Here is a 26,281-nt window from a genome sequence, read left to right as displayed (position 1 = left end):
ATCTTCCGCATGAGATCTTCAACCAATTTGGAAGAATCATCCATCCTTGTCAACACTTGGACAATCTTTTCCTCTTTGACCAAAAGCATATCCAATAAGTCAAGGAGTGATAATGGTTTTTGACCATCTCCTTCAAACACAAGTGGGCTGTTCTCCATAGAATTTTCTAATTTTTCAGCACATTGGGAAACAACATTTTCAAATATATCCTCTAACTCAATGTGTGCTAGATCATCTATCCTGCCAACATCGCTGCCTATTTGCTCCTCAAAATTTGATATAATTTCCAGCCTAGTATCATTATAAAATTCATCCAAGTTAATTTCCATGTCACCAAAAAAGATGCTAGAGTTGCTAACATTGGCGGTTTGGTCAACTCTACTACCTGGGCCATCAACATGCTCATTAGGACTAGTGTAAACAGCTCCATAAGATCCTTCTATCTCCCAATTTCCTAGTAGTATACTTGTGCCATTATTATTGTTTTGCATATCGTCATGCAAAGATTGCTCTTCTTTTCCAGTACTACTATCAAGCTAATTAATGTCTTCCTTATGCAAATTTTTGTAACTGTCCTCTGCAAGGAAATCTCGAGCCAAATCATGGTATTTGTTTCTTATCATACCCGTCTTTTTTTGCAACTCTAGCTGAAAGTCCACATATGCCATGAAGGGTAATTCTTTCTGAACCTTTGGGGTGAATTTGTTGTACACGTCATGTATGTTCATTATTTCAGTCCTCATATCAGATTGGAAATTTTGGGATAACTGTTGTTGCGTCTTAACAATGTCTTTCTTAACCTTTTTGTAGCCATATATTTTCCCCATTTGCAATTTTGTTAAGCAGTTTGCAAGCTTGTTGATATGATGTTTCAGTTTGTGCAGTGATAATGTATGTTGTTGTTTGGACTGCTACGAATAATCATGACAGAATGGAGTTAATGGATGTGCCTTAACAACTCAATCTTTGAACATATCTTCCCGTGCTTGCAGTCGATGATGGTGAACATGCAATTTTTTTTGCAATGAGTATGAGTTGAAGACTCCTTCAAAATTGGAGACTATTTCGACACCAACCCACTCTTAGCTGACAACGAAAAATTCCAGGATGACTGATGACAATCTAACAAACAGTTTGGTGCTCATTAGATGCCTTGAGTAAGAAAACGATTGTCTCCAATTTACTGCTGCATTGAAATTTGCTTGAGAACGAAACAATTTACTGTTGCATCACCTCAACGTTCATGTCCTACCCTTAAATGCAATCTGCAAAGAACTGGAGTTAACATCAAGCTACAACTGATCTTATATTACAACACTGTAAAATAACCTAACCACCATAGCACTCCTTGAGTGTTTCGGGTGGCTCTTCCTCCAAGATTCCTGATCCTTGGGAGACCAAGTATTGACAAATGGTAGTTTTTCTGTCACCAAGAAATGTATGGTCCAAGAAATTTTCATGGGCTATCATCCCTAGATTTTTTTTGCAGCCAATACACAATGTCGAAGGTACACTCAACAAGGAAGGATGTCGTCTCGCCAAATTTGGTTTATATTGTAACAACCATAGCGCTGGAAAAATAGTTCCTTACTTCCTTTGCAACAACAACAAACTACAGCAGGATGAGGAAACCGTTCTCCAAATAGATCTTCTGGTAGTGCCACTAAAAACCGAAATTCATGTTCCCTGTCAATGAAAGCTGGTACCTGCGATTTATGTATTTTGAACATTGTCACAATTATCCATTCTTCAGCACATAGCTCAACGCTCAAGCTAGAAATCTCCTGTAATACATACGAAAATGTCGTGTTTTAGACCCGTGTTTCCTTACTGCTGGAGGAGTTGAGGTTCGAATCTGGTGAAGATGACTAGCACCAGCCAATAAAAGCAATTAACCACTGATTCTGTACCCGTGCATATATAAAACAATCCCTGTGGCTCACGTTGAGCAAAATACCCCCACTCGATAGTTTCCACCACTCAAAAACACTGTACCCGACTATTATTCGCTGCTAGAGCATGCTGACGGCAACTCACACAAATTTTCCCATCTTGTTCACGGTCCCCTCAAACAACTTGGGCGTAGACACATATCCAAGACATGTTTCAAGTGTTTATTGTCACGTTTTCTTTCCTCATCACTTCCAACTTCACATTTCCTTTCTTCATCGCTTAACGAAAGGGCAGGAAAAGCATAAGCTTAAGACATGAATTTAATAGTATTTTGGCTCGAGTCAAGAAAAACCGAATATGGAAATTGTTGATGGGCGAATTCCCGCAAGCCCAATATCTGTCTAAAATGACTAATCCTTTCGTTGCAAAATATTTGAAATTAAAATTGATACTTAATAAAGCAAGTCTACAAATTTTTGGGCGGCAGAAGATCAAATCGACGGAGCAACTTTTTCCCTCTATCATGTTACTGCTCGACTACCCAAGTTTATATTGTTGCCGAGTGGAGTGTAGTTCAAGTCACAGTGAATAAACTGGCAACCGCAACGACTAACCCTTGATACTTCCGCACCTGTGAATATATGAAAAGACCCCTGTAGTTCACGTTGGCAATAAACCTCTGCCTGAATAGTTACCGCCTCTCAATCACTGCAATCCAACCACATTACCTGCTAAAAACGCGTTGAGCCACGACTGGAAATGTTTTGCATTCAAACCCAATGTTTAAAAAACGTTGCTAAGTTCCCAAAATCACCAATGCGGGCCTGTTATTGAATTTCGTGGCAGTTCCACTAATGCCAAGCAAGGAAAATACTACAGAGTCTATTCCAACCAATGTTTTCTCTTGCACGAATTTACTTCTCCAAAATTAAACATTGGAACTCGATTGAAGTGCATTAAGATTATTTAGAAATCAACTAGCTCAAAATTCCTTACCTTCCATTTTGTTTTCACTATACCTAACTACTTGCCGATTTTTGCCCAACCTGTATAATGCAGACTAAGGGAAGTTTGGGGTGACGTCCAACCTTCCTTGGAGACTTCAGATTTGAGGGTTTTCGTCCTCAAAATCTCAAACCAGTCACATCAAAGCAACCAGGACTAGGAACATTTTATTTCATAAATTTCTCGTATGTTGTGTGATTCCACAGGATGGTAGGATTCTTGGCTCTGATACCACTATAATATGCCTTCTTGGATATTATACCAAAAACCCGAGATATGTACATGTAGATTTAAATCCGAACAGTAAACCAATATGCAATATAAATTCTAGAACTTTAATAGATTTATAACCAGCAAATTTGAATACAAGAAAACTTAGAAAAGTTCGTTTATTTCTTCTGATATTCAAAAATACATATATGCACCAGGAATTAACACAAATAACCGCCAATGTTACTGTATTATACAACAGCAATACAATAATGTGTGACAATCCAAGTGAACCAATCTTATAAATAGAAATGACAATCAGATTGGCAATGTAGATAAAACTTGTAAGAAGGCTAGGTTTGCGTCCAACGTTCAAATGCTTCTTCAAGGGTTTGCGTCCTAGAAGAAATAACCAGCAACTGTTTCCAGCTCCCAGATTAAATTTGTCTTCAATATTATAATCTTCATATATCCTCACGTGTGGAGCTTGTTGTACCTTTATTACTTTTCCCAATGTGATGCACGCTCATTCAAGCAATGTGGGATAAAGCACTTTTTTTGTCCTTTAGTCACTTAAGTGAAGATAGTATCTTTTTAGATAAAGTGACAAGTTAAATGAACTTTAATAGTCACTTAGTCAGTAAACCTTATAGTCATCAGGCATTAAAATAATTGACCAAATGAACTCTGATAAGCATGTGCAATAGCTCGTTGGAAAGCTCTCGGCAAGACACTTCCAACCCAGCACTAAGTTACCGAAAATACTGAGCTCTGACTACTTACTAAAACTAGAAAGCATCTGGACAACCTGCCAAAATTGCTCTGATGGGCCTAGAACTGGAAATGACTAGGCCAAATCTCGAACTGAACCCTGTAAAGAACCTTTTCACCCCCGAAACCTAGGCGAAGTGAGCTGGCCACAAAGAATTATAATGTCCCAAAAAAAGGGGACATTACAGAAGATGAGTGGTTGTGAGACAGGAGCATCAGTTCAAAGTATGTGTAATGCACAAGCACAAGAAATTACAAAGTCTTCCATTGCCAAACTCTTTTTTTCTTATGTCATTCCATTTCATGCGACTTGTTCCTGTTATTTCAAACAGATGGTGAAAGATATAGCCACTATTGGTCCATCATACCCCCAATAGATCATAATCTATGAACTACTCTCCTAGACAAAGTATTCCAAGGTTAGAGTGGTAATGGAGGATATGAGGCAGACTTGGATAAGGACAGGTTTCTCAGTTGTGATGGATAAGTGAATTGATGTTAAACATTGGGCATTCATCAATATCATTGTCACATCCCCTGCTAGTTCTTATCTCTGAAAGACGTAGATTAATTAGGGAAGCGTAAGGATGCAGACTTTCAGTTTACCATTTGAAAGATGCCATACAGCAGGTTGGGCCTATTAGTGTTGTACAAGTGATCGCAGATTCAACATGTGGAAATCAGCTGGTTTGATGGTTGAGTGTTTACAGGCACATCTTTTGGAGATTCAATATCTTTTCTACGGAATCATCTGAAGAACTGTTCAAACCACTAGATGGGAATAAGTGGTTAGCATTAATGGCTTATGAAGCAGAACTTATATATGTTGTCTAAGAAGTAATTGCAAAGGATGACATAAGAAGGTTTGCATTGAAATCCATACACTCACTATGGCATATAGTCTTGGTTTGGTTATAAATGAACTTCCAACTGAAGCTATTGTGCTTGTAATTGTATAAAATGAATTTAAGCTGTAGTTTTGTTACTTCCATTATATAGGGTCACCCAAATAATCACCTCTAATTCTAGGGGCATCTTCTCCCCGACCTAAAACTTCTTTGTCAGATCCTTCTTTTTCTCGTTATTGTTATCGTACGTTACTCCGAGTTTTCTAAAAATGGATTGCAATCTAGACTTTTGGCATAATAATGCTTTATTCCAACCGAATTGCTATGTGCTGTCTGCATTAGGTAGTAATGGAACAGCTTGAAATCCAGTTAATGATAATTGTGTAACCAACAACAATAACCCTTGTCATTTAGAAACCGGGTCTTAACCAGGAAAGGGATGTTGTTCTTTGGATCCTCCCTATACCAAACAATCATATAGACAATACATATATGAATTATTTGCTTATTCCAAGTTCACTGAGTTAATTGTTATTTTTGTTATCATTTAAAATTCTGTTATCTGGTGGTGTAGAGTAACTAGCAAACGCTAATGTATTTGTCTATGGTTACTGATGAAGCATATATTGTGCAAGGCAGCAGGGAAACCAGCGGAGGATACCTTTAGCCACATTTGTTGGATTCCGTCATGTGTATATTCCCTGAACAATGCATTTAAAGATATCCAAAAAATTAAATGGGTTAAAATGTTCTCCGTGCCTCATTAGCAATAATTTGATCCTTTTCAAGAAAGGAATTCCTCAAACCAGGAGATGCCAAATTGCAGCATACTACATTTAATGGAGGGGATGCTTGATTTGGAAGGGCCCTTTTAAATTATAATCACAACTTAGGAATCAACTAGATGAAGAAATCACAAGAAGAGGATGAAGGGAGCAGTGACCATCAATTCCTTTTGGTCAGATGTTAGATACGTTGATCCCAGTGTATTCCTAGTTTCCATAGTCATCAAGTATTGGTGTTCTAACACTCCCAAACATGGAGAGAACCAACTACATAGATAACATGCCTTCCACAAGAAACAATGCAATTCTTTATACAGCTTCTTATTAGTCCATACAACTCATATCCAACAAAAGCATGAGAAGATGAAGAGTCCATCAAAAATGTTGTACAACAGAAATACAGGACGAAGTTAAGAACCCAAGGAAAGTCAATCATATCAAAAATAAGGAAGAGAAAAATGGATTCATTAATGATAACAAAAACTATAGCATGAAGATTTCAATGTATCATATTTTCCGAACTCCATGACTGTAAGTTCAGCAAAGATACATACACTGACTTAGGCATATGAAAAATTAGTTGGCTAAAGACAAGTAAATATGCCCCAATCATTGCCCTGCATGCATGCCATTCACCTCATATCACAAATTTATAGTTTCTTACCACTGAAACAAATCAGTCTTTACATAGACTTATCCATACTTTTTATAAGAAGCGTTCTTACAGTTAGGAGAGCAGGGAAGCTTATTCTTGTGCATAATGTAATGTGTCTCACTAATTGTAGGATAACTGACTACAAAGAGAGTCAAATATCATAGTGGCATGAAGAGCCCAAGGAGACAACAAAGGATGATTAAGAGTAGAATATGTGCACAAGAAATGTTGGGATTCCATTGCAACAGCTAGATGAAGTTTAACAGTTCCAATGATGAGGATGAATTCATAGCATTAACACCCGAAGTTTATCCAAATAAAAAACTTACACCATATGCATCTAATAAACTTGTATTGTAAAATTTAATGTAGTTTTGATCTTTTAGTTTAGCTTTGTAGTTTGCATATTGAAATTGATGAGATGACACAATAACAGTATCACTGCATCAAATTGATCACTGGATCAACGGGTCTTTAATTTCTGAATGTGTATTTACTTCAGCACTTTGTATTTGCCATATAAATATTTGTATGTTACAACTTTATGCTTGATGATTATAATTTTGAGTTTCAGTTTGCACATTAAGATCATTAATCATGGAATCTCATTGTTTGACCATGGAATTTGGATTGAGTTATTATTAAAACTGTTTAAGTTTTTAATCTAGTTTTAGTAAGAAACTTTTTCTTTCTAGTCTTATCATTATGGAGCTCCTTTTCTAATACTCTTCATTAGTTGTTTCTTTCTTTTCAACATCCAGTATGAAAAGCTAATAATCAATACCTCCTAGAAGTCTTATTCTTCTTTAAAATCTCTTTAAATATTTTTTATTTAGTGAGCAGCTACACATAATCCCTAAAGAATACAAATATCAAACTGTTCCAATTCCACAATGATATATCTAAAATGGGATTCTAGGCATGGTTGACATTTTTACAAGAAAGAACCTCAAAAAAAGCATCCGATAGCTAAGGATAGTTCCCACGCTTCGAAGGAAACAATTCAAACCTGTAGGATGAAAAGGGACCAAAAAGGATATCCCAGATAACTAATGAATTATCAAGTAAGCAAACAATGAAGCATAACTACTAGATGCTGAGCAAAGCAAGCAGTGGAAAAGGGGAAGCATGTAAACAGTTAGCAACAAGAAACAGAAATCTGAGATAAAGGCTAACAAGAAATGAGGCACGTTAGATTCTACCATGCATATGCCTGTGAAGGATTTGATAGTTTGAAAAGTACACATATTACGAAGAAATTTTCTCTCACAAAACAATAAGAATTATAAAATCATTTCAGCTTCAAATATGCCAGGGGCCAAGAAAGTTGTTCCTTAGGTAATAGATAGTTGGTGACAGGGAGATGTGAAAAAGGGATCATCTAAATGAAATGAAGCAGGCAGAGGTAACCTAATATTACAGTTGGCCACAAACTAGACACCATTAACTCTGAAATGAAATCATGCCTCAATTTATATCAACGATGTCTGCATCTCAAGCATAAATTTGCAGATGATTTCGAATGCAATTGGAATGTTGATTAAATTATAGGCAGTTATATCGAATATTCATCCATTAGCCACACTACCCCCTTACCTATGATGGTATTAATCACCAGATATAAAACTCTGTTATACGTATTTTGCTTTCTTGATATAGCTTGAGAAAATTAGCTGATAAATAAGCTCTTCCAGACTCCCTTAAAAGATTGCAGAACATACTCCTAGACTATTAAAAATTAAAATCTTTGCTTTGCTCTTTTCAAATAAATTTCCTACCATTAGTTGAAGGTTCCCTTTCTGTCTTAGATATTTTTGACTGGACCTTCGATATATTGTCTCTGCTTCCTGCATCTGAATTATATGAATGTGGAGAGTCACTAGCAGACCCCTTTAAAGATGAGCTCCCAGAATCAATTCCATCATCTCCTTCTGTACTCACATCACTGGAATTTCTAAAAAGTGATATGTGATTCTTCTTAGAATGATTATCTACATAAGTTTTCTTTGCAGTCTTTATTTCTGGATTGGTGACGTTCATATGCTCCACAGAAAGGTGATTTTTAACTACAGCATTGCTAGTATGTCTGTCTTTTAGCAACCGATTTGAATTAGAACCTTCAGGGACAACAGAACTATTTGATTTAAGCCCACCATCTTTTTGTTTCTTCTCTTTACTCCTTGCGTTCTGCTTAGAGTTACTACCTTTGGCAGCCACATTATCCATTCCTCTTTCCACAACCTTTGTAGCAATATCTTGGTTTATTTTGGATGGGATATCCTTTGAGGATTTTACTTTCTCAGTATTACAGTCTTCAATGCTAGCCATAGATGTAGTTCCTATTGTCTCTGTAAAGTGTTCAAGATCTCTGGCAGCATTGTTTTTTGAATGGGATGCATTTGGATATTTCACTCTTCCAATTTCACCAGGAGAGTCCCTTGTATCTTCATTTCCAACGTCAAGTATGCTTACATCTCTTTCCCTTCTGCTAGAGTTCGCAATTGTGTCATCATTTTTTACCTTCTCTGTAATATTTTTTTCCTGGGCATCTACCAAGGTTATATCATTCTTTATATGTTTTGTTTTCCTCTTCCTTGTGATATTACGGGTCTGATAATCTTCTATGTTGTTAGAGACATCCAAATATTTGACAGATCCAATTGTATCATTGTTCGTCTGACCATTTTTGTCAGACACGATTGCAGCACCAGGACTTTTTAATACCTCTTCCTCTATCCCTCTTTTTTCGATGCTGAATGGTTTCTCTTTGCATACTTTTGATGAGCTATTCTTTGAGGATTTGATCTCTTTGTCATTACATTTCTCACCAGGTGTAGTTCCTAATGTCTCTGGAAGATGTTCAAGATCTCCTGCTTTCTGCTCTGACTTACTGCCTTCTGCAACCACTTCACACATCCCTCTTTTGACAGCCTTGGTAGTCCTGTCTCGGTTAGGAGTGTCCCTTCTATCTTCATTTCCAACGTCAAGTACGCTTACATCTCTTTCCCTTCTGCTAGAGTTCACAATCATGTCACCATTTTTTACCTTCTCTGTAATATTTTTTTCCTGGGCATCTACCAAGGTTATATCATTCTTTGAAAGTTTTTTTTTCTTCTTCCTTGTGATATTAGAGGGCTGTTGATTTTCTATATTGTTAGAGACATCCAAATATTTGACAGATCCAATTGTATCATTGTTTGTCTGACCATTTTTGTCAGAGACGATTGCAGGACCAGGACTTTTTAATTCCTCTTCCTCTATCCCTCTTTTTTCAATGTTGAATGGTTTCTCTCTGCATAATTTTGATGAGCTATTTTTTAAGGATTTGATCTCTTTGTCATTACATTTCTGACTGGGTGTAGTTCCTAATGTGTCCGGGAGATGTTCAAGATCTCCCGCATTTGGCTCTGGCCGACTACCTTCTGCAACCACTTCACACATCCCTCTTTTGACAGCCTTGGTAGTCCTGTCTCGGTTTATTTTGGTTGAAATTTTCTTTGAGGATTTTACTTCCTCAGCATTATGGCATTCCTTGTCCATCACAGATGGAATTTGTATTCCCTCTGTATTGTGTTCATAATCTCTGCAAGCATTATTTTTTGAAGGATGTGCATTCAAATATCCCACACTTCTATTTTCATAAGGGATGTCCCTTCTAGTTTTATTTCCAGCATCTGCTATGCTTACATCTCTTTCATCTTTGCTAGAGTTCACATTTAAGTTGTCTTTTGGTATCTTTCCTGTGACAATTCTTTCCTGAAAATCTACCTGAGTCATATCATACCTTGAATGTGTCGTTTTCTTCATGATAGTGCAGGGCTGATGATTTTCTATACTGTCTGAGACATCCAAATATTTGACAGTTTCAATATTAGCATTGCTTATCAGACCATTTTTGTCAGACAAATTTGAAGCACCGGGGCACTTTGCCACTTCCTCTGGTTTGCAAGATTTGTCTTCCAAAAAATGATGGTAATTGGTAATCTGACGCTCATCATCAACACATTTACTAGATAGAGAATGACCATCATTACTAAGGCCATTTTGGAAACCCATTTTTATCTCATGCTTGGACTTAGTTAGTATATCACATTCTTGGAGATTACCATGCTCAGTGATTTGACATGGATCATTAACACCATTACACAAAATTCCCTGGCCATCTTCAAGAACAGTCTTCAATGACCTTTTTCTTTTGGATTTAATCTTTTTTCCTGTATTGAATTCCTTAGAATCATCAGCTCTTCTTTGCAACCCATTTGTTTTTTCCTCAGTTCCATTTAATGAGTTCTGTTCATTAATAGTCTTTGAACTTGTTTGACATTTTCTTTCTGTACTCGCTGCTTTACTTGTTTCATGTTTTCTTGTTGTACCCAGATCATTACCTGATATATGGTCCTTGCCAGCATTTGTGTGGGTATTTCCAGGAAGATTTTGCTGTTCACAGTTCTCTACCACCGTTAATACATTTGGAGTACCATTATCATTCAAAGAGTCTACTGTATTCACTTTCTCTGATACTGTTAACTGCACCAAAGGAGAGTTTTTACCCATTTCAATGTTCTTTACCATCCATTCAGATGAGCAGTGACCATCATTTTCTATTTCTGCTGTGACCAGTTCTCGTTTCATTTTTCTCTTACGAGGTGACAAACTACACTTTGCTAGATCTTTATTGTGATCGTGCTCTTTCTCCCTCTTCTTTCTTTTGTTATCACCCTTGGGATCAGTAATTTTATCCCCACTGCCTGGATTTGTTACATCCTTTCCAGATTCTTCATGCACCACAACATGTCCATCTGCTGCAACCAAATCTGTATATCCCTTGTTATTGTTATTGTGACCTTCCTCGACATGGAGACCTTCAGTGACTAGTTTGTGTTTTTCCTTTTTCTTTGACTTCACATTGTGTACAGTTAAACTGGCTCCGTTTGATATCTTATCAAGATGCCTATGAAACACCCCATTTTCAGTTTTCCTTCCTATCTCAATATTTCCATCTTTGCCACTCAAAATTGTATTTTCCCGCTGATTACACAAGTCCAATCTAGAGACTTCAGCTAAAATATACCGCATTCCATTTGACCCATGAAAAACAGTTTCAACAAAGATCGAGTCAGGAAGATGATAATACAAAGATTTGTGTTCCACCTGCAACAAGAGCAAACAAATCCTCAAAACCTTAACAAGATAAACTTTAGCAAGATAAGCATATAGATCTAAAACTTGATATTTACAACATTCAAGGATGACAATAATATGTGTTGGTCATTCAGAAAATCAATTTTCATTCATAAATTTCCCATTTAAACAACTTGCATGTTTCTTTATTAACAGTATGTTTTCATTTATATGAATTTTCCTGGTTTAAACAGTGTGTCAAACAATGTATCCAAGAGACATGGTAAAAAAGTTGGATTTGCTTAAAATGAGGCTGAAAATGCTTTCTAGATAGTTTACTCTAATTTTATACTCAATTTTGTGCAATCATTTCCTAGTTTTAGTCTTCTAATAAAAATGGCTAAAAACAAGTAGATATAATAATTTTTTCAGAAGCTGCTCCATTATTCTTGTCAAGAAAAAAATTTAACAAAAGAAGAAGTATTTTCTTGCAAGTAAATTTTTTACCAAATCCGCAAAAAGAATATCTCAAATGTAGTTGATATTAAACCTAGGAAATGTAGTTGATATTAAACCTAGGAAATGCAATTGTTTAAGTAGATAAAATGTGTCCTCAAAAGTCATTGATGCGTAACACGTAAAGCTGTTCAAAAGCAACCTAGAGCTTACCATCAAAGCTCCAATCTCTATGTCACCAAAATGAGGGAAGCAAATCAAATGCCCATTCCTTATTTTTCCTGCAAGACGAAACCAATTTTTGTTTACTGAATTAGATTATCAGCTTAATAAAATTCTACATTTATAGGCATACTAATAGAATGCAAATTGTTAGTTTGATTAAAATGGCATTAAAAGTTGCAATTCAAAAATAACTGCTCATCTTAAACATTAAATTCCCTTCTGCTGGTAGAAATCAAAGCTCCATTAAAACATTATGTTTAAAGAGAGCTATTGATGGCTAAAGAGAATAGAAGTCAACAATTTCAACCACCAAGTAAATATTGAACGTTGCAATTCACCAAGAATTACTATCAGTTTAAACATTAAACCTCCTACAGATGGAAATCAAAGCTCCATCAAAACATTAAATTTGAAGAGAGGCGTTGATAGATGAAGAGAATATGAGTCAACCATTTCAAGCACCAAGCAAATATTTACATAAGAAATAGTTTTGATCCCATTCATTTTTCCAAAATCCAAAGGAATTCTACTTGGTAGAGACCATTGAAGATCAACATCAACAAATATGAGATGACATGACATGCCAAGATGCATAGTTAAGATACCAATACATATCTCACAATGGCATTGCCATTATTCCAGAGAAAACACACGGCAATATTCACTAGGAAAAAGTGGTGCTCTTGCCCAAATAGGAACAATATTGAGTAGCTTGTCTGATCTGATTTAAAAATAGAATCCATAGCTTCATGTGTAAACTAAATTTTATATAGGAAAATGGCCCTTGATAAAAAATAAAAAATGCATCATTTATCCTCGGAGGAGAAATTAGCAATGGAATAACCCTCAGCATCTGATTGAAACATCTACCAAAACCTTTTTCTGGTCAGATGTACATAGCATTACAGAAATCTCATAACTAACCTATGTTCTCTTAAACCAACACATCAGAAATATATTCTGTGAGATACAATAATCTTTAGGTACATTTCTTTAACAGAGAAAGGCGCATTTATTTATGGTAACAATCATTATGAATTATTGATCAGAAGTATGGCTTGCAAAAGTCTTCTGTGCAATGTATCAACAGAAGATTAAGGTACCCATGGTGATGGTAGAATTGAAACACGGGGGGCAGAAGTTGAGAAGCTCATGGTGTGCTCTCCTCAGCCTAGACTAAAATGAAAACTTAATAGCCCTTTACAGGTGAAAATAAGACTACAAAGTTTGATTAAAAAAACAGGTTTCCAATCGAAAATAAGTGATTGACTATAGAAAAACTTCAAAACTACAAATGTTAACCTCAAGTCATAAATATATCAAAATCAGAAAACTGTACACGATTTAACATTCTGCGCCAGCAGACTATACCAACAAACACTAAATGTGTACTCAAACTACAGGTTGAAAAGCCCATGAGCAAAGATGTGACATAATAACAAGCCATAACTCATCTACGACATCATCATGTCTCTAAGACATGAATTCGTGGTTTTTTATAGTATTTTTGAACTTTCCAGTACAAAATTGGCATTCAATCTCTCCTGGATTGCTTGGTACAAATGTGAGCATTTATTTCACCCTTATTTTTTACTGGACCAACCTGTGCCACATTAGCCTTTATGATTATAATTTCTGCAAAAATACCGTCAATTATGACCATCATGGTGGCAAAAATGTAGGCTGCAATCATCAAACTAGAGATAAGAACAGGATATATAATTGGAAGAATTTGGTACAGCTGAAATTAGGTATCCATCTATGATATCAATGACCTTCCCCGATTGACTTGAATGATTTATACTCATCGTCTTGTGGAAGAAGCGCAGAAATCCATTCAAATTGATACAGACAATAATTTGAGTTTTGCCAGAATTTCAGCAATAAGCAAGTTGACCATTGACCATTGTTTAAAGGTTGTATTTTGCCTAAGAATTGACTGCTCTCCTAACCAATTCAACCACTTTGAGTCAAATCAAAATGTGTTTTTCACTAATGTATTGCCTGATGTGATTTTGTTCATCAAATCAATCTCTTTTGAGATAAAGGATATCATTGTTTACGCTCGACATCCACTACACGTCTTCATGGTGGCTGGTATGTACAATACCGAGTGTAAAAATGTGTATGAATTACCCTGACAGAGATATCTAAATATCTTCCTCATTGTAGTGGTAAATGTCTGAAAAATGCCACACACATACATCAGAGTTATTTCCTGTGATACTGGATATGTGAGGTACACAAAAGATACAAAGAAAGGAAAACATTCCAATAAAAGATGAAGGCTTTGAAAATAGATTTCTAAAAGAGATAAAAGATTATCCAGAAAGAAGGCAACATTCTGATGGGGAAGATAGGACTTGACCACTCTGTATGTCTAAAGAAGAGTGGCAGATGTGTCAAAAACAAGGATTTCCTGCAAGCGACAGAATCAATATTCACCACTCCACTTAATCTTGTTCAAAAAAGCCTGGGAATGTGTATAAGAAAATCATTTGGGGTCCGTTTGGTTGCAGGAATTGCTGAATGCGACATTCAGTAATGCTGGAATAAGCCCACTTCTAGAATTCGCGCATTCTTTAAATAATTTCTGGAATATAATTTGTACCTGTTTGGTTGAACTGGAAGAGGAGTCAAAAGATGCATATTTGAAATAAGTTGTTGTTTTTTTTTTTTTAATATATATTTTACCATCAAAACGACATTAATGAGCCTTTTTGGAGTTGGACTTGCTCAATACATTTGAGAAAAATTTGGTCAAACTCCCCAACTATGCCTGTCGCGTGTCTCACCACATTTCACCAAAAAATAACTTCCCTCCAATAATTTGGCTTATGCAACTAGGGCCAGACCGACGAGATATAAAATTTGGTTTTAAAAAATGGAATAGGAATAGGCTATTCCTATTCCACCTTTTGAGTAGGAATTCCGCAATGCTCATTTTGGGCTAAAATTAGAATTAATAAATTCTAATTCTACTTTTTGTGTTTACAACCAAATGAATTTCTGAATTCTAGCAGTCGGATTTTCCTATTCCCATCGAATTCCGACTACCAAACGGGCCCTCATTGTTTATTTCCATTTTAATGAAAGAGGTCACATAAAATGTCACTGTTGAAATCTTGAACATGCACAGCAAAAAAACACGCCCGCAACTTCACCCTAAGAATCAAAAGCAGCAATCCAAGGAAGAGCAACTGAGATCAGGAGGAAGAATGAGGTGAGTGAGCCAATATTAACAAAGCAGTTCTCGGGGAATAAGCAAAGCTTGCCAATCTATTTTCAACACTATTGCAAAGTACTCACTACAGTAAGAAGTCATTCTAGGGCGGCACATTTCCAAAGATAAGATTGTAAAGACTTACATTCAACATCACAAAAACACTTAGTATGCACATATGCAGCTACATTAAAGATTGAAATTATTGTTGAATGTTAGCTTGAATTGTTTCTAGATTCACCTCTGGGATTCATTTTCTCTTGTAGTTGCTCACTTTCATCCTGATGATGGATCACAGAGTGTGATCTGAACCATTGATGCAAAAATTTACACAAAGTTGCATCCAGAAACAATTCAGGCTATCATTCATGGACTGGAAATCTAATTATTTCAATTGTAGAATCATGAATGTATACACAAAGCTGATTTGTATATGACAGCAATATAATTTGATTAGCATCTAAAAGGATCGTCTATCATTCAAAGAGCTCCTTCTGCATTTTACAGAGCACAATAAAATTGTTGATAAAAAAAGCAAGATGAGAAAATGCTCAAGTTGACAATGAAGTTTATAAGTTCATTCATGTTGTAAGTACCTATCGATTTTCAAAACAAGCAAGAGAGGAGTTAAAATTGAAGTTTGACATTCATATGAGATCTATTTGGATTAGTGACTAACAATATGGTGGAAATTAATGCTCTTGTGCACAGTTTAATCTTATGCCAAAAATTGCAATTACAAAAAAAAAAAAATTAAAGGGGACTCCCAAATTATAATAAATGCTCTAAGGACTGGAAAAACTCAAGCTGGAAACCACACCAAATTAGATGTAACGACTAGCTGGCATAAGATGGGCAATTAACCCAGGATTAGTTTGTCCACTAATATTCTATAATCGAAGTTGCATTCCCATGCTATGGTATGGACCTTTTATTGGAATCTTATATCAGATCTTTAATAGTCATGAGAGTTAATCAACCTGGGATTATCATTTCTCTGTTCCTTACTGTCTCTGTCACTGTCTTGCTTTCTACTCCTTTGTTTCTTATTAATTGGTTTTTCTTTTTCTTTTGTCATCTTTCTTATTTCTTCTTCTTCCTTTGTTGTTTGTCTCCCTTTCTTGCTGTCTCTTTTTGTTTCTTTTCTTCTTTCCTTCCTCCATCTTTGACTTGTTGGCCTTGCTATCCCCATCGAACTTTGTTTCTTCTTTCAGTTCTTTTTGTCCTTTGTCTCTTCTTGGTTGGTTTGATTTTGTGCCTTCTTGTCTCTTTCTTTCATTTGTTATTCTTTGTTTGGGGATCTTATTTTCTTTGTTTTCATCCTCCCCCTTTCCTTTGTCTTATCTTCTTTCTTCACTGATGTCATTTTGTTATGATGCCAGTCTCTAACATCAGCTTTGATTTGATGATGCCAGTCTCTAACATCAGCTTTGATTTGATGGCTCTTTTGTAGGATTATTTCTACTTCTCCCCCTTCTATTTTTGTTTCATCCCATATAGGTCGCCATTTATAATCATTATAAGTTCATTGAGGTTTGGTATAATGATGGTTCTTACCTGAAGTAAGAATGATCCAAAACTCTGGCTTTTTACATTTTAAAAGCTGAGCTGCTTGCCTCTTTCCATTCACTAGAGGTTCATATGGATGCTCCCATAAAACTGAAAGGCAAATGTGTCAAATGGCTCTAATTAGTGCAGTCACAGAGGAAAGGCTGCAAGGTATGGGTAAGTTCCCGTGATCTTGTGAGAAAAGCAATTATGAGTGTATTGGGAGATGTGTGTGTTTTTATTGGTGACATAATGGAAGATTTGAGCAGAGTTTTGGTTAACATATACGATGACCTCACAATTCCAAAGCTGATGTATTATGACTGGCTTATCTAGAAAGATAAGTTGGTTCCAAAATACCAATCATTACTCACAATTTGAATTTTCTTATGTGGCTCTACCATATTAAACAATCAACCAAGAAGAAGAGTAAGCTTAGATCACATGAAATGCCTATGAAGGCTGAAGATCAACCTACAACTCCACGTAAAGAGGAAAGTCACCATGATAGAAAGGGAAAGAAGATAAAGCTTGCAAATTACTCAATGAGTTTAAGTGTATTTGTATATACAGCCATTTTGATAGTAGTAGGGTCCTGGTTTATTCTCTCAAACTCAGTAAACCCCAGGGCCGCATCACCCCACCCCCCCCCAAAATTCTCCAGCATTCTCAAAACAGCAGAGTTGCCGGAAACTCATTTGTCCCTCCTTGGGAACACGTATCCCCGTATCCAATTTGGAAATGTATCCAATACTCCCTAGATACACGTTGAATATTGCACCCATGTCAGCCTAAAAAAAGTTGACTTCCAGCCACGCCAAATACTACATAATTTGACGTTTTTTAAGATTAGGCATAAATCCTCCCAAATTTAATGTAAAAAGATTATAATACAATTGTTTTAAAAAATGTTATAAACAAAACCAGCACCAAATGAGAAGACAACTAAAATGTTGTTCTATTCAGCAACCTGTTTTGTTGGGTTATCTTCTAATGCAACTCTACTATTTCTGCATATTGTAAAGTGTAAAAATAACTTATAAATATTTATGTAGCATTTCTATGACCATATTGTTTCTGAGCTAATGAAAAACTCGTCTAATAACTTAGAAAATTGTGTTAAATATGTGTATGTGATATTTATTGATGTCATATCCAACCATATCCATATTAAGGATCTTAAAAAATGACCGTATCCGTACCCAAGACAGTATCCATATTTCTATCCATATCCATATCCATGCAACTTTGCAAAACAGGGAAACACTAGGGATGTGGGTACGATATTCCAACATGTTCCAACATAAGCACTACCACAAAATGAGCCCACAGCCAGAAACGTCGGGTTGTTTCAACATTCTAAGAACGCTGAGGGGGATGCAACAACGCCCCTCAAGTGTTCCTAGGACAGCCAAGCATCCCTCATCACAACAAGATTAAAAAGTAAATTTAAAACACATGCACACATTTTTAGTGTGGTTTTTGGTTCTATCTAAACCCTAAGGTTATGCAGTGCCCATCTATTGTCTTTTGTTCCTTCAAAAGGCCTCCAAGCTTCATTTCTATTCACATTATCATTTCTATGTGCTTGTAACAGCAAGAAGAAGAAAAGTGAAGAGATGAAAAAAAGAATGATTATACGAGTGAAAAGAGTGATTGAAGAGAAGGAAGATTCTTCACCTTGTTGAAGAGATTTTTCAAGCAAAAAGGCGAGGTTTCTAGCTGAATTTTAGTTTATTTTCTGTTTTTCAAATCCATGTTCATTGTTTTAAAAAATCAAATTTCTTAGTTTTTAGTTATACTTTTCTTGTTGTTTCATTTTCTTATAGTTATTTAATTTCTAAATTCTTCTTGCTTCACTTTCTAAATTAAACATAAAGTAGAGCATAGGCTGAAACTATATGTTTTTTTTTTTTCATTTAATGAAATGCAGTGTCAAAATGAGCTGAAGCTCCCACAATCATGAAATGAGGGATGATGAGATGGAAACTCATTCTTATGCTGATAGTGCCAGCCAATCAGATTATGAACCTGAGCATGATGATGACACCAATAAGGGGTGAGCATGGATCAAATCCACAATGGCAAACTAGTTCCATTGATAGTGCACCACCTAGTCCGCCTGCTACTAATTGTCCCTCCACACTTTTGGTAGAGTCAAAGCAGTGTCAAAATGAGCTCCCACAGTCATGAAATGAGTGATGATGAAACAGAAATTCATTTTCATGGTAATAGTGGCAGCCATAGTTTGTGAACTCTCTGAGTTCCCCTCAAGTTTCCAAGTACTCTTCTTTTTTTTGCTGGGAAAATAATCACTAATTTAACTCTTCACATTTTTGTGGACACAAAAAACCATGCGTAAAAATGTCAATGCAGGTGAAACATTGGTTATAATGTGTTTTTCATATGTTGTGCATTTTCTCTTTCAAGATGTCGATTTTTAATTTAATACATTTTGTAATTGAATTTTACAAAATAAGAAATATGTTTTTGTGAGAGATTTTGATTTTTAGTTCTTCCTAAGTTTTTGAGTTTTTGCAAGTTTTCGTCGAGCTTTCTCTAAGTTTTTTGCGAGTTGAAAGTTTTGGGCTTGTCGAGTACTCTCCAAGTCTGAGTCTATAAACTATGGTGGCAACCAATCAGATTATGAACCTAAGCATGATGATGATACCAATAAGGGGGATAAGCGTGGGTCAAATCTGCAAAAGCGAACTAGTTCTGTGAATATGCAACACCTGGTCCATCTGCTACTGATTGCCCTGAACCTAAGCATGATGATGATACTAATAAGGGGGATAAGCATGGGTCAAATCTGCAAAAGCGAACTAGTTCCATTGAATGTGCAACACCTGGTCCATCTGCTACTGATTGCCCCTCCACACTTTTGACAAAGTAGGTTAGGGGTCCTTGTAATCCCAAATCTCCTCTCAGACAATTAGCAACAAGAATAATAGACCCAACAGCATCAGGTGGTGGCACAAGGAAATGGAAATGCAGCATTTGTAGTACAGAATGGTTTGGAAGCATCACTAGAGTGAACACTCACTTCCTCTTTTGGCTGTGGGAGAGTGTAATTTTTTAAGAAAACCTAAAAATCTGCAAAATTGAATTGAACTTCACAAGCTTTGGGGTGTTCCACATAACTCAGCAATTGCAATGCCTACTGCCTTGTTTGGTAGGCAACAAATCAAGAGAATTCAGCAGATGCACGAGCAGCAAATAAAAGGGTAGCTACATATTTCTACTCCTAGAGCATGAGAAAGCAATAACATTGTTAGGGGCAGCCTCAGGACCTCCATCCACTTATATTGCTATGGCTGAAACATGAAAAAACAAGGAGAAACACAAGGTGCAAACTAAAGTAACCCCACAACTGATTTGTTCAATGTGCACCTAAAAGAACAAATAAAGGATTCAATAGGCAGATTCTTTATTGCAATGGCATCCCATTTCATGTAGCTTGATCTCCTTAGTGTAAGGAAATGATGTTGATGGTAGCAAAGGAGGGAGGACCATCATTTGTGCCACCATAGGAGCACAAATTGAGGTCCATGATCTTGAATTAAAAGAATGCCAAGATCAGTTCATTGATGGAGACAGTAAAGGAATGTTGCAAAGAAACTGGATGTCGCATTATTATAGATGGGTGAACAAACATTAGGCACCGTCCACTCATCAATATCAAAATTACATGCTCAAATGGCCCATTCTTTCTCGGGGTTGTTGATTGTTTAGGGCATCAAAAAGGACATTGTTTTCCAGTTTAACATCCTTTGGACAGCTATTGAGATGATTTAGCCACAAAATGTAACAAGATCTCAATGATTTCTCATTATATATTGACCTTCACCTTCGAGACGTTGAATACTGATAGGATAAAGAAAATGTATCCATGAAATATCTTTAGATATGAAGGTTATCATGAATGTTTGATAGTGAAACAGAACAGATCTCTCAGCGCCTTTCGACTCAAACACGTCAATAAAAAACTAGACTTCAAAGAATCTCTTGCGATCCATCTGAGACTTTTCACATGCAATTACAAGACATCTCCAAGGATTTTGCCTACTTGAGGGTTGCTAAAATCCTTCTCACGGTTGCATGATCTCTGCACAAAACTGGGAAAATGGATTGAGCTAAGCCAAAAATTGTCGTATATCTTCAATGGCTTTCAAACTGATTAGCTCTTCAAACATTTCTAAAGCGGTGTTAATAGATTTTTGACCACTAGACATTACACAAGAAATGAAGACACGATGACTCTAGATACATAAGAAATGGTGAAAGGCATGCAAGAAACGAGCTGAGCCAAGTTGAATGCGTACAGAACAAAGCCACGAAGAAGATTTTGTTGAACCAAAATATTCTGCAATTCTAACAAAACATTGTTGAGCTAAACCACCACACAATATACTTGCACAATAAGACTTGGCAGAGATGGTCAAGGTAAGAAGCAGATCCATTATTTTATTCAGAGGTGCTTTGGAATAAGACCCACATTTGTCGGTAACTTGCAAAAGCGGCTATCATTAGAGAATGCATGCCTTGATGTAATGTTACGAAGACCTTTCTTATTGAAACTACTAGAACATTTGTATCATAGATGATAATAAGGATATACAAAAATATAGAATGATACAAAAATAACACCACAAAATTGTCATATATAATCGTGAAATACTCTTATTGCAACAAGAGAAATTCTATCATTGAGCACAACCTGGCTCTAATACCATGTTAGGTTTTGAGCCCAGAAAATAAGATGTTAAACAACAATAAGAAAGAGCCAAAAATAAAACAATAGAACACCAGAAATACCTTGGGAAAACCCTTCTAAAATAAAGGAAAAAAACCCACCCATACAACAAAAATCTCATTCTGTTAATCATAAAACGTTCAAGTGTTACAATGTTTTTCGCCTGATGTGGTATAAATAACATAAAGAGAGACTCTTCACATTCCAACTGAAGGCCGCTTCAATAACTCTTTATTTTAAATACAATTCTTCGTATTTCCATGCCACAACGCATGTTGAATGACACGTCTTTATATTTAATATTACAATTTAAACATAAGTGTCCTTTTTAGCTGAAGGTAACCATAACAATAATAATGCCCAAAGATAAAGATCTCTATCGTAGCTACAAACTCCAACACCTTGTGTATCACTAACCATAGGACACGTGTGTACAAGAAACCAGCAGCAAGATGGGATGCAGAGCCAAAGGAGCCATCACAAGTTGATGAGGATAAGGATGCTTTAGATGCAGGGCTGGTTGGTGTTCCCTACACGGCTCTTGTCCTTGGAGAGTTTAGTAATTCTAGTAATGAGGAGTTTGTCAACTTCCCAAGGGATGATTAGAGGCCTCCTTCACTACAATTTGTCAATTTGATTTTGTACTTGTTTTGATACCATGCAACTCAATGTAATCACCTTTATTATTATGTTTTTGATATCAATTATCATATGATATAATAGAACTCTTCCATTTGCTGATTCGACTATTTGAAAATATATTTTTCAATATTCATTATTTATTGTTCAATGCAATCTTCAATTATTTAGTAACCTACTATTTTACATCTTTATGTCAAATACATCTTTCCATAACTAGCATTTTAAGTACCATATGTATAGTATATGGTATATATGGCCCACCATCCTCCCCCTCTCTTGTTGTCCTAAAGAAGTGGCCCCTTTTTCCCCCTCTCCCCAAAAGCAATGTCACTATGCTCAAACTTATAATAATATTATGGGGTTTTTAAATAGTAACTATTAAGATTTGGGCTCTTGGTTCCTCAATGCCTTTTTTGGTTTTGGATATATATATGATAGCTTTTGTATTAATAACTTGGGCAAAAATATCCCCGTATACATATTTTAGAATCAATATATGATAGACCTGTATATTGTGAAAGTAATATATTCAGTTCATATTACTTGCTTGGCCTTTGGTTGCTTGTGTTCAATTTTGATTATTTCAATTTATGGCTTAGGGTTACAAGCACAATGACTAGTCGTATTTGGAGAATATCTTTTCTGTGTTGCATGAAATAAAATGAATGCTTGACATAGATTTCAATGATAATTCTTATTATCAAGTATGTAAAATAAGGCAAAATTGATAATAGGTCATTTGGTTTCCTTTTAAATCGCAACACGTAGTACTTGTAAGGAAGATTATTCTCTATAAATCTGAACTGTTATTTCATCAGGGTACTTTAGCTAGATATTTAGATAAATTATGGGTATAGGATCTGATTCTCCAATGAAGTAGGATTAAAACGATGCAGTCATATCTTGGATCAGATATTGATAAATCCTTAATTGTACATTAGAATCTGCTATTAAATGGCAATAGCAGAATATTGGCAGAAAATTCATATTTTTAAGAAATTACTTAATATATTCGAGTTGCTGCTGCTATAGGCTCGTCTGTTTGAGCAACTTAGTGGCATCTGCATTGTGGAATCTGAATTAAGGTTTAGTTATGAAGATTTCAATTCAGGCAGGCCTTTTTCTGATTGGTTATGGTACTGATGAAGGAACTCTCTTATGCATGCAAGTTGAGGCCAACTGAAGATTGGTAGATTGGGCTATATCTCCTTCATATGGCATAAAGATTACTTAGTGGGTATTTGGCCATGCCCTGGTTGGTCAGTTATCTAATCTCCTTATGTTAATATAGTGTTAAAAGAAGGTTTGCTATCCATGTGGAGATCAAGAATGAATGAAGTGGTTTTCACTTCTTCATTTGTGGTTTGAACAGAGATACCCTGCCTTTAACTCTCACTATTATGATTTTAAGGAAGGTGAGAGTTGGTCTGAGAATTGGGTTTTCTTAAACATAAACAATGGTTATGAAGTATTTGATGGACCTATTTTCACTGGGACTCTTCATATTATGTTGCCTTAGTTAAAACTTAGTAGGTATTTGAAATCTGTTATTATCTCAGTATTGTTTACAATTGGTTATTGGCTATCCGAACCCCCTTTAAAACCTCAGTGTGTTTCAGCAAGCTCTATTCTTCATGGTTAGCTAAGATCTGGTACTATAAATTATTTATATGATTGAAGCTTGACATTAGAAAGCATCTTGCTGGGATACGTCATTTTTTATTTTCTAGCCAAGGTTAGTTTTCACTTCACTTTGATAGATGTCACTGTGTTCTTGTTACAAATGGTGTTAATTAAAAGTCAGATATGTTTGTTACACTATTTTTATAATGACAGTTGAAATTAAGATACATATTACAGGTTTTCTAGATTTCAGTTAGTCTGATTGCTAACAAGTCAACAGTATAGTTGGAAGAATGCATTGTATATTGTGCGGGTGTAGGTATTGCAAACAGGAAGGATTACAGGAGAATCAATGTTGCATCTATAACAGCAGAAGAAGAATTAGTGTAATTTTGTATGATTGTAACAGCTCGAATCTGTATATTTATCTCCATCCAGTACCTGTCAAAAACAGGAAATTGTAAAGCCTTGCAACTCTAAACTTTGAATTTCTTTTGGGCAAGACCGGAGGGTTCCTTCACCCGCTTCTTTCCTACGGGTGCCCACATTAAACCGGGTTTGTAAGACTTTTTAGATTAATGAAATTATGGCTACATACTATTGATCAAAATAAAAGCATTTACTTAATATTTTTATTTTATTATAATTTCATGATGTAAATTATTGTGACATCGTGACCTTCTTATTTGTATGATAGGCACTTGGATCTGTCATGGTTTAATTTTTAAGAAATGCCATTTCACATGGGCAGCAATCGATCAGTCCCATGCAAACACATGTACTCCAAAGAAAGAATGAATGAAGTCTCCGGAAAACAATCAGCAGATATCATAAACAAAATAAAATACACGTGTTTAGTGGAATTGCTATCTGAGTATTTCATAGACCAACACAATTGCAGCTTGAGGAATAGATTCGGTACGTAACTATTCACGCTCAAAACATTAAAACAAACGTAGCTGATCAGCACTTTATCGGACCATAAAAGCGCATTTACTAAAAAGAAAGGATGGGGATGGTGTCCAGAATACAATCAGCAAATATCACAAACAAAATAAAATACACATATATTGGCGGAATAGCTATCTGAGTACTTCGTAGGGCTCCACAATTAACTTGAAGACTGAATTCAATAAGCCACCGTTTACTCTTAGAACATTTAACTAAGCAGCGTGCACGGAAATTGATCAGCCCTACACGAGCGCATGTACTTAAAAAGACTACCCCAACTCCCAAAAAAAAAAAAATTGTTAATTGGGAAGCTCAAAAACTAGAATCTCCTATTTCTAACGGATACACGAACAAATACAAGTGCATGCTTGAGCCATATGGATTGAACCTCATACCCTCTCTCAACTTTCCAGGGAAGCTACGCAGGGATGAATGAATCTACAAAATAAGAATGCCGTACTAACTAGTAGATGGAAAACATTCAAGGACATAACAAATCACAACCTGAATACTTATTCACATGGATGCTTAGTACTTGAGTCGGATGAGGTCGCATAAAACCCTAAAGCCTGGAAAAACTGTGAGAAACTACTGCTCCCTAAAGCTACATACATTACCGTCATAATGGCCTGCCTTAATGAATCCAGCTAAAGTACGCATCACAGGCAGATAAAGAAGGTTGCAGGGCATTGAGTACCTTTGAGAATAGCCACCGTATCTGATGGTGATGAAGAAATAACGAGATTAGTATCCACATTTGAAGTCACAAAAATGGGAACTCCCTTGTCCTCTGCTTCCATTGTGTTTTCCATTTGTTTCAGGGACGCGTTTCTCCTCTGTTCATTTACCATATTGTGCTCATGTTATTATAAGACTGCCGGTATTTTTCAATTTCCTTTTTAATTAAAAACGACAATAAATAAATTTAAAAAATAAATAATAAAAAGTTGATTGGTGTTGTGGATTCTGATCTAACAACTAGGGTTTTTCTAGTTTAATTAAATAGTATTTATATTAAAAGGAGGTCAATGATTATATTATGTTGAAAAGTTTTTTTTTTTTAAATGGTGGTAACAATTTTAATATGTCATAATAATAAACATAGATAAATAACTATTCATATTATATATGAATTATTGGAACCTTCAAAATGCATTTAACTTGTTTATAAGCTAGAATGAATAGGTTTGATCTTGATGGTGATATGTCTTCTTTATTAGGGTTAGACATTACCAATAGTTAAAGTTGGGATTAGTGTCATGATTAGAGTTAAAGCTCAAATTAGGTTGAGAGTTTCATTAAGATTAAATATAGTATTATGGTTAAGAATTAAATCAAGACATTATTTAATTTTTATATAAAATACTTAATGTTTAGATTGGTTTAAGAATAGTAATTCAGTTTACAAATATATAATGTACTCTCTTTTTATCTTTCTTTAAAATATTAACTTTATATAGTTCTACTTTACAAATCACCAATTCCCATTCACCTAATATATTATTAATTACTTAAAATGAAGATTTGGAACTAGAACTTTTTCCTATAATAACATCCATATATCTTATT

At 35.5% G+C, this 26,281-nt stretch overlaps 1 protein-coding gene across 4 annotated transcripts in view; it reads right to left on the bottom strand.

The window, feature by feature from the left end:
- Positions 1–25,600, bottom strand: part of LOC149568041 (uncharacterized) — a 73,658-nt gene extending 48,058 nt beyond the window's left edge. For all 4 annotated transcript variants that reach the window (XM_089821046.1, XM_089821047.1, XM_089821048.1 and 1 more), the window contains exons 1-3: positions 25,410–25,600; positions 11,958–12,025; positions 7,946–11,318 (exon numbers count right to left, since the gene is read on the bottom strand). In XM_089821046.1, the coding sequence (XP_089677172.1) occupies positions 7,946–11,318; positions 11,958–12,025; positions 25,410–25,563 (3,595 nt within the window). In that variant the 5' untranslated portion in view covers positions 25,564–25,600. The remainder of the gene's footprint in view (positions 1–7,945; positions 11,319–11,957; positions 12,026–25,409) is intronic.
- Positions 25,601–26,281: the final 681 nt, after the last annotated feature.

Source organism: Cupressus sempervirens, chromosome 3 (assembly GCF_028749045.1).
Source record: "Cupressus sempervirens isolate cs-2001-9-10 chromosome 3, ASM2874904v1, whole genome shotgun sequence".
Taxonomy (NCBI): Eukaryota; Viridiplantae; Streptophyta; class Pinopsida; order Cupressales; family Cupressaceae; genus Cupressus; species Cupressus sempervirens.
The sequence above is the reverse complement of the archived record's forward strand: the minus strand, read 5'-3'. Positions and strand labels throughout refer to the sequence as shown.